We start from the raw sequence: 16829 nt of genomic DNA, 5'->3' as shown, positions 1-16829 counted from the left end.
AGACAGCCCATCATGACAAATATGAAAACACTTTACGATAGCTTTTTACAACCCCCATGGACACTATCTGATCAAAAAAATGAGCTCTGTGAGCCCTCAGAGTCGAAATGGATTGAACGTCTATGCCCCGTCGATGCCAATCAATTCTTTAATTCATGAAAAACGCAATTAAGACTGTCGGAAGTTACTGCATGGTCAATGTAAAAAAATTAAATCAAAAAGTTGACCCCTAGAGCTGATCTGGTCTGCCTATTACCATCGAAAGCAGTTTACAGTTTGAATTGCTGTTGTAAAGTAGGATCTATACACTGACCAGCCATAGGTAAAAATGATCACTACTGGTCAATGATGCCATTATAATGATTGAGATCCGGGTTTTTTCCCCCAATGATCCTTTGGAAGAAAAAAACCTGCCAATTACAGTAATGTGAAACCACTGAGGCAGTAACAGTGCAAGGCCGAACAATATAAGCCATCAATGAGATGACTTTATACCTCCCATTGGGATGCTTTAGGTGGCTGGAGAAGAGGACTTACTGCATCTATAGTCGCCACAACGTGAAAATGCATTGTAATGCTTCTCAACCATCTAACGACTGTACTGAGATAGTAACGGAGATATACACAAACAAAACAAATCCTCCCTATCATTGTAAACATTGGGACTTACTCAAATGCAGTTGCAGAAATTGTACAGCAGTTCATTTTCTGTACCGCTTATCCTTTCAGGGGGTGCTGGAGCATATGCCAGCCAACTAATATGGTGTCGGACATCCCCAATTGGGCACAAGGAGATGGACAATCATTCACACTCAATTTAGAGTATTAAAGCAGCCTACCATGCATGTTTCTGGGATGTGGGAGAAAAGTGGAGTACCCAGAGTAAACCCACACAAGCCCGGGAAGAACAAGCAAACTCCCCACAGTTAGAACTGACCAGCGATCGAACCCTCGGCCCCAGAACTGCGAGGCTAACCACTTGCTGATAGCGTCATGTGTATATTATTCAGATTACATCCTTAAAATGGACGACTGGTTTCTAATACTGCTTCATTAAATGGTCGATGTTATTTGGTTAAATAGAGGGTCTTTTAAAAACTATTGCTTGACAGATGTAGCTGACGAAGACCCCGTTTTTCTTCCTTGTGGTTTGTCAAGTCTGAAAGTAGATGTGGTAGAAGCAGTGCGAAGCTGCGCCTGGAGCTAAAGGCGAAATTCCCGACACCAATTCTTGTAAGCTTGAGTTTAGCGAGTGCACTTTTGGCTCAGGTGGTTAACGTGACCCTGAGCCAGACACAAAACACCCAGGCTCTCTAAGCTCAATAGAGAAGGCCATTGCGATCAAAAGCACTGCTGTGGCCAAGAAAAGAAAGATTATTTTGAGAGAAATTATATGAAGGTTCAACACTGAAAAGACTATAAAAAAAAACAATCTGAACTGGATTTTTGGGGGGTGAAAAACTAACTTTTGTAGCAAGGTCAAATTCCCACAGAACGCTTCTCCAGATCCGAAGCACTTTTTGGTGGATTCCATTCATACATTTTGAACAGCTTACATTTGAACCCATTGAATTATTAAAGGAGATGTCAATTCACTGAGTTTGTTCAATACAACATTGAACATTATTTTTATGTGGCTTTTATGCGGCAAACCGTAATGGCTTGAATGGAAGGTTAAATTCAGCAAGTTATATTTATTTTTTTCATGATGCTCTATGTGAAAACAAATTTCTTTTGTGATGTTAAATACTGCAGGACAGCACTGTATTATCGTAAAACATCCAATGACTTGATGTTTTTTTGCTGTTGAAAGGCTAGTATTAATCATCCAATTATCCAATTTCTTTTTGTCAGAATCATCTTTAAAAAAAAGACATTGGTAAAATCATACTCTATATTTTTCTGCTAAAAATAAATGAACATGTACATGTCACACTACAAAATTCCTCGACTGAGATATTCAAAATGTTCTACAGCAGATATAAGCTGGTATTTAAATGAACTTATGTCAAAACTGCACTTTTAATTCCATGACCCCAAGTTCTTATGGCGCACTTTGTATCGTCTCATCTCAGCCATCTTGTCTGTCAAGGACGCGACTGTCAAACCGAGTGGACATTCGCACGTCTCCCTCCTATGATTTAATAATACCGTCTGAATACCAACACGAGTCGCCATTTTCTCCACACGCGCACGCTCAAAGCCAGACAAAGTTAGAGCCCGGATCGAGTTGCGCTTTGAAGGAAGGGAGGAGCCGCCGCCAAGCCGCCAAGCCGCCAAGCCGCCGCGTCACCCTTCTTTGTATATAGAAGAAAAGAAAGCGGCGTGGGAGGACGATGGAGATGTCTTCAAATGTGTCAACGGTGATAAAAGGGGAGTGGAATGACTGAAGACAAGAGGTGGACAGGAAAAGAGGAGATGAGAGGTCGTGAAGGAGGGTGCATAATTCATTCCCGCTGACACATCACAACCTGTGATTCATCTGGAAAAGGGCATCAAGTCAAGTCACCGTCCCAACGTCTCCTAGCCTTCACTCCTGTCTACACAAGCAAACACGCAACGGTAATGGCAAACAGCCACCTGCTTTAAAAATGGATGCGTGTGTGTGTGTGTGCGTGTGTGTCTGGAGACCTTCAACAAGGTCTTGTACTTTGAATTTACGCTGGCCGACCTCAACATTAGGACCACTGTTACCATCTTGATGATGATATCCAATACAAAATACTACTTTGACATTTACCTATTAGATCAAGGGTGTCAAATTCATTTTTGTAGTGTCTATTACATGTGGAGGGCCTTTATGTCTTCCAAATAGGCTGCCAAAATTAATTGATTAAAAAATTGACAGCTTTCTCGATCGTGCTAACCGATAGATCATTTTGGACATTTAAATTAGTACAACTTTTTGCAATTATTGATTAGGAATGAGAAAACACAGGAAATAATCTAAAATCTTCATTTGATTTTCATCATATTTTTTTTTTTTTTTGGGCCACAGAAAATGATGCAGCAGGCCAGATTTGGCCCCCGGGCCGCCACTTTGACACCAATGTATTAGATACGTACTGGCAGAATGAGGACTTAAGAAGTGTCTTAGCAAGCCATGTTAGCATTTACTTGACATTTAATGGTGTATGCACAAATTTTGGTTTGAAAGGGAATAATTGTGTGTATCATTATTTTTATATAACACATTTTTACTGGATTTGGGCCATTTTCACTTGAGTTAGTGAAAGTTCTGAGCTCTTTATACTGATCAAAATAATTATGCATTGTCAAATTTGCCTAACCATTTTCATTACTGTTATTCAATCAAAGGCATTTGAATCTTAATCAAATCGAACTGAAATTTGTGACAGGCTGTAATATCAGCACCTATCGTATGATAAAGTGTGCAGCCCTTTTCACTCATTCATCCAGGATGGGTTCATTCTGAATGCCAAGTGCATTGACTTGAGAGAGAGATGAGCACAAAATGGTGCTTTTTCGGACGACCCCGCAAAAGGTCAATCATTTTCAGAACCTCACCGACAAACAACTTCTTGTCATGCAGCTACTCTGGGCTTCAAAGTTGCCTTGATGTTCTCATTTCTTTCAGGTCACCAGAGGTTAGAACAAAATGGAAGGATGTCAGCCTCAAGAAGGGAATCAGCCGTGTGGTACTCTGTGAAATGTGGGACTGAGATTTCAATGAAGCCCTTTGACGAGCGACCAAAGCGTCTCCGCTGGGACTGCGTGTCATTAAGCCCGTTCCAGATTGGATGGCTCTTGCAGTCTGCTATACTATTTTTGAGAGAACCCCACAGATGAACCCACTGAAATGCTATTTGAGCAAATTCGTGCAATGAGTGATTCGGTTATATAGCCTAAGTGAATATCTTAGCGTCTCAAAGCACATTTGGGAGGCGCCGAATCGACTAACGAATTCATTCTTTTTCTCCACAATAACCTACCTATTCCTGTCAATCAAATCCCCCCCACAAAAACATATCACGCCCTCGCATAAAAAGGTGAAGTCAGCGAGGTGAGGAGAATATAAACAAGACAAAGAAGCAAATTCATGCGTGAGAAATGACTGATTAAAATAATTAGGGATGTGGAAATGGTCTGGAACAATAACCAGCAAACACATTATGCCTCAGGGAAAATGTCCCATCTGTGTTGCCGTGTGTGTGTGTGTGTGTGTGTGTGTATATGTGTGTATGTCAGAAAAAGACTGGCTGCCTGATGATATTTGGGAGCTCAGAAAACCCAAAAGAGGCCCGCTAAAGAAGTGTACTTATTAAAACCCTAAAAACAAGCACTGAGGAAATGCGCGTGGGTAAATCAATGTATAATTAAACGGCACTCAGGAGCCTCCGTGCGTGCATGTCTACTGGCAGAAAACACCACTGCGCGTAATTATAGACATATACCGGTATTAAAAAATGCAGGTGCTCTTTATTTTATGCACAGCCTGACAGCAGCAGCAGCAGCAGATGCAGCGGCCAGGCTATTGTCTAGAAAACAGTCTGCTTAAATAAGTCCGTCCACTTTACCACCTGGTGTCATGCGTTCACACTAACATCACAAATGGAAATTACATACATAGCTGGTGGTGTGTTGGCCTTCTCCTGATGGGAGAATATCTGGCAGGCACTTGAAATTAGGAGTGATTAACAAAGGATGCTCCCGGGTGCTCTCGAGCAGCAACAATAAGCACAGAGGAAGCGATGTTGGTAAAGGAGGGGGTGGGATTTGCAAAGGGAGTCGCACTTACAATGCTGGTGTATAGAAACGGGCATCCCTTTAACTAAAATGACATTCGACAAAAAATAAATAAACATTGTCAGGGTGCGGTGTTGCGTGGCTTACCTTGGTAGGAAGCGCGCCGTCTCCTGCTGCGCCGTCTGCGAGATGCATGGGTGGATTTACAACTGGAAGGAGCTTCCTCAGCTGTAGTGTAATCCAGTAGCAGCCCGGCTCGGCTCCAAAATGACGGGTCTGCCTTATATGGGGGGATGCATGGTACGCGTGGCCGCGGTCCTGCGGCTCCTCCACTCTTTCGCCTTCAGATGCAGGAAGCGGGTTGATGTCATTGATAGTCTTCTGCCTTAATGTCCTCCTCCTCCTTTCCGATCCTCCCCCCACCTCACAGCTCTCTCCTTTCTCTAGCTCATGCATACGCTGGAGCCCCCCGCCACCCCCTCCCTCCCGTGTATGACGTGATGCTGAAGAGGTCTCCTATAGCAACCGTATCCCTCCACCCATCGAACATCAAGGTGGACTGGTGGAGTTCTGGATTGCTTGCCCCTTGGCTAAAAATGAAAGAAAGTGATAAAATAGTACATTACAGGGTCTATGATTCCTTTACATAGAAGATATTCACATGAATTTATGCGTACACTTAATGCAGAATATAGACCGGTCTAAATGACAATCAACATCATATTGTATACTGTGTACTGTACAGTAGTTATGTCTTTGCAGTTTTTAATTGGTATATATTAAAAGTTAAAAAAAATGAACATTACAGGCAATTGAAAGACATTTTGGGACATCCTATTGTATTGGATATGCATGATGATTTATTTTATTTTAGAAGAAAAGGCTCTATCCCATGAGAATTATGAAATTAAGGAGTTTGTTTTGTTTGGTGAACAGATTTTATCCAAACATGTCAATTCATATTTGGAAAAAAAAAATCTAGAAACATTTGAGTTGGTTTAAGCATTGAAAATAAACCCAAACGTGGTTTGTATGCATTTGAAGAGTACATTTTCAAAACGTACATAATTAAATGATCTTGTTTATTGTTCAGGCACGTGGTGTTAAAATGTTTGCATACAATATGTCAAAAACACGATGGCTTTGTGCATTATGAACCCAACATGCATTTCACCTCACCGATGCAAATTAAAACGGATTACCAACCTTTTAAAAAGAAACCCATCGTGGATTGTTAAAGTTCCACTGTTTATTTTAGAGAAGTATTTTTAATTATGATGACGGTTGTATTGTTTGGGATAAACCCCAGGTGTCATCGAGTTTCAATATAGGCTTTGTTAACCGCGCTATCTAGTGGAGGATTACATTTATAACATTTTAAAGTGGATGACAACAAAATGCATAGTTTATTTACTTACAAATAGGTGTTGATTTTAGAAGGGATGTACACTATATTACCATTTTAGATTCTAGAGACATTCTACTTACACAAGGTAGGACGTTCGTAGTCACGTTAATATTGTCAATGATAAGCATAAGAAAATCACCTAAGGGAAGAAGTTACATATTTTGGAGACTTTCACACGCGCGATCCTTAAATCGATCATCACAACGCCACAAACGAGAAAGCCATCAAAAATAATAATGAAAATGTGCATTTAACGCCAAACGCGTCACGTGATTAAATTAAGCAAATCAAATTTGCCGTTCTTAAAAGTAAACCAATCAAAAGCAAGCGCTCTGATTCAGCCAATTACGTTTGCCATTTTCCCAGAACAAACCAATCGTGAGAGTTAAGGTTTCTCCGTAGATTTGTAAAATTCCCGGATGCAATATCCGAATGGACTCCATGTTTTACTTTCATTTGACCTGTAGTGAGATCTGTGATGAAATGTTGACACTCAATGCGAATGGCGGCTCCATGTACCGTGTCGTAAGGCATGAGAGGACATAGCACAAAGTGATGCATCTTGATTGACAGTATTGTTTTAAACCTCAACATCCTACTTTGAAGCCAACGTAGAAGACCTGGTTGTTTATGCTATAGTTATGTTTCGCCGAACGAAGACGGTGATCGAGACACTTCGACATGTCCGGTAAGTTGCCTAGCATTTGCTTACCTAGCATGACCATGCCATAATACGCCCCCAAAATACAGTGACAATGTTATATGAAGGTTTTTAATTTAAAATTGTAATCAATATTTTGAACGACATCATTCGTTACTTTAAGTGACCAAAAACAATGGACATTGCAACTTTTGGATCTTAATGATTTTTGTCTTTTTTAATTGAATTGTAGAATTTCTGATGTTTCCTGAATGCCACACAACACTAACTAATATTACGTTATCCCTATTGCACTGCACCAGATTTGATCATTTCAAATGGGCCATTCTTTGACCCAGTTTTTACACAGTATTTTGACTGTGTGATAATGTATAAAACTCATTCTTGTTAACCCAGTTTAAAGGGCCAGCATCTATGCCAGAGGCACAGGGGGACTGCAGCAGCGGCAGTAGAAAAGGCTCTTCAATATTCAGCAGGTCAAAAAATCCATGGTTTTACAGTTAAAGAGGTATGCAATATATTTGTTGTCTTCCATTAATTTCACTAACGCAAATGGGAAGAATGAAATAACACTTCAAATTGATATTATCTGCAGGTTGTAGCTGTCCCTGACTTGTTCCTCACCGCCGTCAAGTTGACTCACGACAAAACAGGAGCTCAGTACTTACACGCGGCCCGTGATGATCCTAACAACCTCTTCAGCGTGCAGTTACGGACCACCCCCATGGATAGCACGGGGGTCCCTCACATCCTGGAGCACACAGTCCTGTGCGGCTCCCAAAAATATCCATGTAGGGATCCTTTCTTCAAAATGCTCAATAGGTCATTATCTACCTTCATGAACGCCTTTACAGGTTAGTAATGAAGCTCTGGTGAACAAAAGTACTGATTATTTTTTGTACAATTTTTATGTGTTATGTGTTTCAATGACAATTTTTTTTCTGCTTGTCAACAGCCAGCGACTACACCATGTATCCATTTTCCACTCAGAACGCCAAAGACTTCCAAAATCTTCTGTCTGTCTATCTTGACGCCGTGTTCTTCCCATGCTTGCGGGAGCAAGATTTCTGGTGAGTGTTAAAGTATGACAGTTAATGTGTGTTTTTGTTATCCTGACTCACCACAAACTCCAATTTCTAGGCAGGAGGGCTGGAGGTTAGAGAACGAAGACCCCACTAATGCCAGCTCACCCCTGGTCTTCAAAGGAGTGGTCTTCAATGAAATGAAAGGAGCCTTCGTGAGTTCCGTTTTATATTTTTATTCTCGCTCCACCTCAAGACACTTTACGGCTCCTCTCTTTGTTTCCCCGTAGTCGGACAACGAGAGCGTTTATGCTCAGCACCTGCAAAATAAACTTTATCCCGACCACACGTACTCAGTGGTGTCTGGCGGCGAACCATTGGCTATTCCCGACCTGACGTGGGAGCAGCTCAAGCAGTTCCATGCGACGCACTACCACCCCAGCAATGCCAGGTTGGTTGCCTGCTGCTGTTACCCTTCGGATAACATGTGAAAATATGGCACATTTGCATTAGACAGGCTTTGGTGTCAAATGCTACTGATCCACTCTATTTGCACCTTCAATCTTCTGCCCAAATTGCATCCTTACTATTATGAGTGTATTTGTCAGGTTCTTCACATATGGAGACCTTCCTTTGGAGCAGCACCTGAAGCAGATTGACCAAGAGGCATTGTCTAAATTTCAACGCATTCAACCCAACACCCAAGTCCCATCTCAGCCACACTGGGCCATCCCCGTAAGTATTCAAAACAGCCCCCGCATTGGAGCCATTGTGAGTTGCGATAACAAGGTTAACTTTTTTTTTTTTCTTATGTCCTTCAGAGAGAAGAACACGTGACGTGCAGTCCGGACGTCATGGCTCCCGACGCCTCTCGACAAAACACGCTGTGTGTTAGCTACCTTCTAGGAGAGTAAGACCACCCTTTTACATGTTCATTTTCCGTCATCACGTCAACTTACCCGTACGTTCATGGGAAACTTTTCCCGGCTTTCAATTTCACAGCATCACGGACACCTTCGAAACATTCACCCTCAACTTGCTGTCTTCTTTGATGACATCTGGTCCAAACGCTCCCTTCTACAAGGCTCTCATTGAACCCAAAATTGGAACTGATTTCTCCTCGGTAGTCGGGTGAGAATAGGCGGAGGAGATGAAGGAAGTTTTCTTTAGGATAGCATGTGATGATCGGATTGTCGCTCCCACAGATACGACGGTAGCACCAAAGAGGCCTCGTTTAGTGTTGGCTTGCAGGGGATGGCTGAGGAAGATGCTGAAAAAGTGAAGAAAATCATTCATCAAACCATCGACGACATCATTCAGTAAGTCGGTCATTCTATCCAAATGTACATATTTTTTGGTGTATTTAGTCCCAAAGTACTGTAGAAATATTGTTCAAAGTTGGTGTATATTTTTTTTTGTCCATTTAACTGGAAATATATTTTTCTCCATCAACAGGACTGGCTTTGAGGATGAGAGAATTGAAGCACTCCTGCACAAAATCGAGATTCAAATGAAGCACCAGTCCACTAACTTTGGTCTTTCATTGGCATCGGTGAGCTTTGGTTCAATACATAAGACCTTCTTTTTGGTTGACCTAAAAATCCTGTTGTGTAGTACATTGCGTCCTCTTGGAACCACGACGGCGACCCGGTGGAGCTTCTACAGATTAACGTTAACGTCCTGAAGTTCCGACAAGCCCTGAAGGAGAATCCGCGTTTCCTTCAAGACAAAGTCCAACAATATTTTAGGGTATGTTTGTGGTACGCCTTTGAGTGCTTGATTCGGTTTTTTTTCCATTCACTGTGATAGATACACAATCATTTTTGACTGTTTTTTAGCTCACTTATCTTCTCTTTATTCCACCAGGATAACACTCATCGACTCACCCTCTCCATGAGTCCCGACGACTCGTACCTGGACAAACGAGCCTTGGCTGAGGAGGAGAAGCTTCAGAAGAAGATCAGCACTCTGTCCGACAGCGACAAGAAGGACATTTATGAGAAAGGTGCAGACAATTAATCACTCAGAAGTGGCCTGGACCCAACATCTTCCATCCCCCTTTTGAATTATGCACTGTAAAAACAAAACCCTTAATGTTGTAATCTTAAATCTAATAATAAAAATCTTCAGGTCTTCAGCTCCTGGATGCTCAAAGCAAAAGCCAGGATGCTTCGTGCCTGCCTGCCCTCAAAGTGTCCGACATCGCTCCCACCATATCGTTCACTCCCGTGCAAATGACCCATGCAGGTACCACCACACATGTACACTAATGCCTTGGTATCGAAAAAGTGTTAAATGTTGATAATTTCTAGAATCTCCCTGTTACGGATAAGATTTCGCGATCACATTTTTGCATGGTATTTTGAGCCCAAATTGCAATCAATCGCAGTCAATGAAGTCATACTTAAATACATTTTACAGTATTCTGGCCCTCTTAAAATGATATGACCAGGCCTGATTTACCTTAACTCGGGGACATCTAGTTTGGAATGCTTAAAAATAAGCCTTTTTTTGTCATGCACAGGCGGCGTTGCGCTCCAGCTGTGCGAACAGCCCACTAATGGCTTGGTGTACTTCCGGGCCATGTGCAGCCTCAATACGCTCCCCGAGGACCTGAAGCTTTACGTGCCACTCTTCTGCAGCGTCATCACCAAGTGAGTTTTAGCCACAATTGTTCATCTCAGCATGCTCGCTTGATAGAAAAATGATAGACAATTTTAAATTGAAAAGACATGTTGATGTTGATTTTCTTTCATTTTTTTTTTTTGTATACGTGCCTGTTTAGGATGGGCTGTGGTTCCATGGACTACCGTCAGCAATCTCAGCAAATGGAGTTGAAAACAGGAGACATGTCCGTGTCTCCACAGGTCATTCCGGACTGCGCCCACTTGGACAAATTCGAACAGGTCGGATTAGCTTTGCCAACTCAAAGTCAAACTCAATCCTCACATGCTGTCACGTTTTGCTCTACCAGGGCGTCCTTCTGTCCTCCTCTTGCTTGGAGAGAAACCTTGCCGACATGTTCCGTCTGTGGGGGGACATCTTCAACAACCCCCACTTTGATGACCAGGAACGTTTGAGGGTGCTGGTTATGATGTCGGCCCAGGAGCTCGCCAATGGGATCTCCTACTCCGGCCACATGTACGCCATGACAAGGGCAGGTCAACACTTGACGCCAGCCGGAGAGCTCCAAGAGACCTTTTATGGGATGGACCAGGTTAGGAGACATGAATTGTTTTGTTCTTTATTCTCCCTACCTTGTTAGTTACTAAAGAAAGAACATTCTCTTCTGGGTTAAGGTCAAGTTCATGAAAAGGATAGCAGAGATGTCAGACCTGACCCCCGTCATCCGTATGCTTCCCAGAATAAAAAAGCACCTCCTCAACCCCAATAACATGAGGTACACTGAAAGATGGGACTAATCTTTCTTTTGTCAAGTTCCATGTAAATTTTGCCATAGAACTCACTATTCTTTTGTATTAGAGCAAATGGGATGATTTTGTCACCTGTTTGGTAGTGAATGAGTTAACTACAATGATACTTGCTTGGTGCAGGTGCGCCATCAACACCACGCCTCAGCAGGCGACCCAGTCGGTGGACCATTTGGACGCCTTCATGAAAGACGTGGCCGCTAACAAGAAGCAGTTCAAGCCCGTGCGGCCTAATGTTACCGAGGTATGAGTGATGGATCACTTATTTATTGGGTAACCTATATAATAACCTATAAAATTGAGTAACCACTAAGAAACAATTCTCTAATTGTATTCCACAGGAGGCACATTTCCAGCCTTGTCACATGAAGACATTCTTCCCGCTGCCCTTTCCTGTCAACTTTGTCAGCGAATCCATCCGCACCGTTCCCTACGGCCACCAAGACTATGCCAGGTTTCCAAAGACTTGGATTTACTTTTTCCCCGACTCTAGCAGCGTCATTAAACACACCTTATTTCCTTCTCTGCCAGTCTCTGCATTCTGGCGAGGATGATGACGGCCAAGTTTCTCCACGGAGAGATCCGAGAGAAGGGCGGGGCCTACGGTGGTGGAGCCAAGATGGGTGGAGGCGGCCTCTTCTCTTTTTACTCTTACAGGTGAAAAGAATTACTAATTTTAATTCTCTGACACTCTTTTCCAGTCAAATCAACCATCACTAAATTGTTAGATTAAAAATATTATATATTACAAATGATACAGAAAAATTAGCTATACATACTGAAAGATTATGAAAAAAATATACACCAGACTATGTCCCCAAAAAATTGAATTGGGGATCATTACAAAAATATTTATATTTGGAAAATAAACCATTACATTATAACTGATATGGAAATATTGGACAAATTGATTGATTTTAAATGTGGGAAAAATATAGGCTGTAAACAGTGTATAGCATGTCAAGTGTGTTTACCTTTTTTCTTTAAAGGGACCCCAATGCTGTCCAGACTCTCTCTGCATTTAGCAAAGGTGTTGAATGGGCCAAAGCGGGTAAATTCGTCCAGCAGGACATCGACGAAGCCAAGTTGTCTGTCTTCTCCGCCGTCGACTCACCTGTGGCGCCCTCGAGTAAAGGTAAGGCAGCCACTGAGTGTCCATTTATTTAGGGGGGGCTCCAGAACGGCGCTTACCACAATGGATCTTTCTGTTGTGTTTGCAGGAATGTCCCTTTTCCTGAGCGGAATCACAGACGAAATGAAGCAGCAAAACCGTAGACGACTCTTCGATGTCACCAGCCAGAGCTTGCTAGAAGTGGCCGACAGGTGGGAACCCACAAAATACAATGAAAAGAACTGTACTTTGTACTTCGTCTTGGTCTTTGCACCATCACCACAAGAGCGCAGTATATTACATTTATTGCATATATTTGTTAAAGTCAGACGTGGATAGAGTACACACAAAAAATACTCAAGAGTAGCATGACATCATAATATTAAAATCTAATGTAGAATAGCGAGGGAAAAATAAGAAATAAACAACAAAGCACAAAGTAGTAAAGTAAAAGTATTTCCTCTTCACATATCTACTCAAAAGTAAAATGTATCATGTGATAAAACTTCTTAGGAATACATTCTCAAAAAGTTACTTTTTTGATTGGTTTGTTGCAGGTACCTGAGCGTCGGAAACAAGACATGCGGCGTTTCCATCCTGGGCCCAGAGAACGACGCTATCGGGAAAGATCCTTCTTGGGTGGTCAAATAATGTGTACAAAATTATACAAAAAGACTAATAAATATGAAGCTTTGTGGCTGTCAAAGACTGAACAACAACCTTAATATTTTTCTGATTTCTTTCAAAGGTTGTTTTTCCTACTGGGGTATAGGGAAAATTGGATTCATCAGTACAAAAGGCAAAATTGGCAGAACTGAAAAATGAAGTGACAACAACCTATGAGTTTCTTTTCTGTATTCAACTCATAGCTGAGGTTGAGCTTCTGAAATGTAACATTTTGATTTGAGTCTCAAATACAAAAAGGGCAAAGATCACTTGCAAAAACGTGGCATTTTTAAGAGAGGATTGCAGGAACCCACAAGTTTCCATCCAGGTGGTCCACGCTAGCCGAGCGCCTCCTGGAGGCTCGTCGCGCTTCGTCGAATATGTCGTTGCTCACTCTGGAAAAAGCCTTAAGAAACAAAAGCCTGTTGTCCTCGGATGTCAAAATAGACGATAGAGCCAAAGACTTACCTCAAGCTTTTGGGCTTTACAGTTGCTGAGGGCCTCCAGGGGGATACTGAGGTCGTTGGCCTCGGATAGCGAGCGCAGGTCAAAGTAATACTTGACGTAAACGCTAGAGGGCACGTTGATGTTGAACTGTAGGAGCTCCAGAAATTGACGCTCCAGATCGTTCCTGTCAGAAGTGTAGTGATTAAATTCATTTCTGTAAATGGCTCCAAGTGTCTCAGGGTGACACGACTCAACTTTTCCCCTCAAACGTACATGTCAGCCACGGGCATGTCTTTGAGGATGTGGCAGTAATCCACATTCCACACGGCCTGGTCGTCCCACACTTTCGACGCCAGCAGGACGGCGCCCAGCACCATCCGCCGCCACGTCCATGGACTCATGGAAATCTCTGCATATGTCAGAAGTCTCTCCAGGTACACCTGATAGAGGGATCCTCGTATTTCGCGAGGTTACGTTGCCATAAGGCGGTCTGTCGTGTTGCACCAATACCGATATGGCGTTAAAATGCAGGCATTGGTATCTAAGAATTCATTCTATTGGTCGCCCAACCCAAAATGGCTGACTGTTAAAGACACTGACTGGGATTACCAAATAAAAACATTTTGTCCTTTATAAGTCTCATGTTTTAGAAGAGTTAATTTATTGTCACCCATTCCAGGTAGACATAAAAGTTACATCATATCTGACCAAGCCATGATCATATTTTTATATTACATTAAAGTGAGAATGCATTAAATGAGTACTAAAAGAAAAATATTTTGTGTGTTTTTAATAAATGTATCTATACATTATCACCATCGGCTAATAGCATGCAGAAGAAATCAGTGTAACATTAGTATAATTTGCACTATAATAAGTAATTAGAAAAGTTATTCTTATGTTATGCTAACTCACCAGCATGACGATAGCGCACTCGGACCGCAATCGTGCGGCACAGAAGAGAGTGCGGACGAAACGATAAACTTCCCTCCGCTCTGGTTCTCGACAATCGTAATCGGCCGGCGCCCGTTGCGATCTCTGCAAGCCGAAAAGCAAAATTGCAGCCTGACAAAAGAACGGGGGAAAATTGGGGCAACGTCTCACTGAGAGCGGGTGAAGTCTCTCGTCAAAAATGTCGATCAGCGGGCTTCCATTGTCATCCCTGTAAGAGAGGCGTTCAATATTCAATCAATAAATGACATTTATGACAAGCTCTCGACCTCACCTTTTTGTGATGTGGTAGTAAATTGCCAATGCTACACTGAAACGATAAAAAAAAAGATTATTTTAATATGTGGTTGTTTATATTTTTAAGCCGATGCTTCCACATTGTTCAATTGATTCAAAGCAATGCAACTTTAAAATGTTCATTTTTGGGAGTATTTCAGTCTAGCTTAATTTGTGCAATAAATTTACCATTTGATGGTGTATTTGAGGTGAGGTCTGCTCACTGTGTTCTCATCAAGGAAGATGGTGGAGCATGAACTGAATTTCCATCTGCTGGTTGGACCGCGCTGACACAAACACACACAAACACAACACACGGAATGTCATGAAAAGCCCAAGAAAGGGAAAAATAGCCGCTTAGGAGGCTGGTGCTAACTCACATAGCGAATGAAATGGATTTTTCGTCTCTCTTGCGCTGTAAGAAAAAAATATATATATATATGTTATATTTTTTTAAATGGACAAAAACGATAAACAAGAAAGAGCTATTTAAGTTTGCTATTCAGACCTTTAAAGGGCAAGTAACTATTTTTGGTCATTTTGTCTAATGTAAACATCAATATAATTTTGTGTTACATTTGTGGTTGGCACGTTGTGGAATACTGGATGCACAAATGAGCTCACAGTCATTCATGGATTTGCTGAGGAACATGGTGCCGCTTTGTGGATGATCAGCAGGGCTCAACATCACGTCCATCTCTGCAGACAAACAAAAATGAACACCAAAATCCTCAACTTTTGATCGGATGAACTCCTCTTAGACCACTTTATCTATTTGACTCCTTTCAGCCTTGGTGGAGGGTCTGCGCCTCCTCCAGGAAGACGAAAATGGAGATGCTGCTGGTGAATAATACATGAACAACTCAACACCCTTCCTGTTTGCTACTAGGTGGACAACTTACACAAACAGAACAATAACTTTAAACACAATATGAATGTCTATACTGTTTTCTCAATCAGTATTTATCAATTATGTGTAGGTGAGTAGTGTCAGTGATCCTTGAGTTAGCGTACTTTACATTTTTAATTCACTACATTTTAATTGATTTTGTGGGTTATAGAAAAAAAAGTTTTGCTTTAGAAGCAATCATTTTGAAATTCATTCTAATTTATCAATTTTGTTAAAGGACAAGCTTTCCTTAATTTTCATATAGATTGCTTAATTCAACTTGTCTACAAAAAATATCAAATAAATATGAATGAATCATTAAAAAAACAATTGTTCAGGAGTTACTTTGGTAAAATAGATCATTTTTACTGTATTGTACTTCTCCATAGACAATGCCCACTGCATTGAGAGGACCATTTATGGAGAATTCTCTTGACATTCAAAGTGTTGCGTTCACATTACCGTCCACATTCTCAATATCGCGGATGTGTTGCAGGTTGTTTTCCAGGAGCGTCTCCTCCTGCCGTAGGTTCGGGTCCGTTTCGGGTCGGTCCTCTTCCAGTCTGGAGTGGGCTTTTGGGGTGGTGGCTACGCAGCAAGAGGTCGTGCTGCCCATCCTGGACACCTCCGGGTGTTCGCATCCAAGAGCCCAAGCGCGCACGCACACGTACAGAATGAGGCATCATGTGGTTCATTATGCTGGAGAAATTGCGACACCTGTCAGCGAGTTGGGCACATTACACGCATGAGTTCCACAGTCTGAATTGATTGCATACATATATGAAATGCATTCTTCACCGCTTGATGACAAAGATGACCTAATTAATTCGGTGTCTGCCATTGAACGGGTGGGGTGGAAGCGTACACTAAAGTGATATTTCCACCCTGTAGTGTTTTATTTTTAATAATTGCTGAGCTATTCCCGTGGGTTTAAATATTAAAATATAAAAAAATTAAGTCGTTAATTGTTGTGTGGATAATTGTTTATTGCAAACTGACCGGACAAAACTGTATTAAAGGACACGAAGAATTAAAGAATTATGTTTTAGACCAGTAATGAGGTGATATGCTTACCATGTCTAAGTTTTGGTCCGTGTGGGAGAAATTGGTGAAGAATTAAGGGAAAAAATAAGTAATAAGATACTCGGCTAAGTTTGCTAACTGTAGCCAAATAAGTTTTCCTTGTGTCTTCTCAGTGGTTCACAAACTAATAAATTGATACATTACCGTCCCCTGCTGGACTGGAATGGGAAAGCAAGA

The 16829-nt window shown here is 41.7% G+C and overlaps 3 protein-coding genes across 4 annotated transcripts in view; 1 reads left to right on the top strand and 2 right to left on the bottom strand.

The window, feature by feature from the left end:
* LOC144201309 (receptor-type tyrosine-protein phosphatase S-like) overlaps nt 1-5168 on the bottom strand; it is a 75380-nt gene extending 70212 nt beyond the window's left edge. Inside the window, exon 1 of the mRNA XM_077723823.1 lies at nt 4855-5168. The gene's annotated coding sequence lies outside the window, so the exon portion shown is untranslated. The remainder of the gene's footprint in view (nt 1-4854) is intronic.
* A 1331-nt stretch (nt 5169-6499) lies between these two features.
* Nucleotides 6500-13065, top strand: pitrm1 (pitrilysin metallopeptidase 1). Its single transcript, XM_077723824.1, has 24 exons — nt 6500-6803; nt 7173-7284; nt 7372-7630; nt 7732-7846; nt 7917-8013; nt 8089-8249; nt 8407-8533; nt 8620-8708; nt 8801-8929; nt 9004-9117; nt 9254-9350; nt 9413-9547; nt 9665-9803; nt 9929-10045; nt 10323-10452; nt 10584-10704; nt 10773-11015; nt 11098-11198; nt 11353-11473; nt 11571-11683; nt 11761-11886; nt 12219-12364; nt 12450-12552; nt 12898-13065. The coding sequence occupies exons 1-24, from the start codon at nt 6757-6759 to the stop codon at nt 12989-12991; spliced, it is 3036 nt and encodes a 1011-aa protein (XP_077579950.1). The 5' UTR covers nt 6500-6756; the 3' UTR covers nt 12992-13065.
* LOC144201298 (cyclin-Y-like) lies at nt 12673-16751 on the bottom strand. 2 transcript variants are annotated; one of them, XM_077723806.1, is made up of 11 exons: nt 16644-16751; nt 16032-16286; nt 15257-15379; nt 15061-15095; nt 14870-14967; nt 14679-14714; nt 14558-14615; nt 14369-14491; nt 13727-13893; nt 13475-13637; nt 12673-13412 (listed from the first exon to the last, which is right to left on the bottom strand). In XM_077723806.1, exons 2-11 carry the CDS (start codon nt 16183-16185, stop codon nt 13296-13298), a joined length of 1074 nt encoding a protein of 357 aa, XP_077579932.1. In that variant the 5' UTR covers nt 16186-16286; nt 16644-16751; the 3' UTR covers nt 12673-13295. The 2 variants fall into 2 exon arrangements, with proteins under 2 accessions (XP_077579932.1, XP_077579934.1); XM_077723808.1 differs by having other exon boundaries at nt 15305-15379.
* Between the last annotated feature and the right edge of the window lie 78 nt (nt 16752-16829).

This window comes from Stigmatopora nigra, chromosome 9 (genome assembly GCF_051989575.1).
Source record: "Stigmatopora nigra isolate UIUO_SnigA chromosome 9, RoL_Snig_1.1, whole genome shotgun sequence".
NCBI classification, from domain to species: domain Eukaryota; kingdom Metazoa; phylum Chordata; class Actinopteri; order Syngnathiformes; family Syngnathidae; genus Stigmatopora; species Stigmatopora nigra.
Note: the sequence above shows the minus strand (reverse complement) of the source record. Positions and strands in the feature narration are given on the sequence as shown.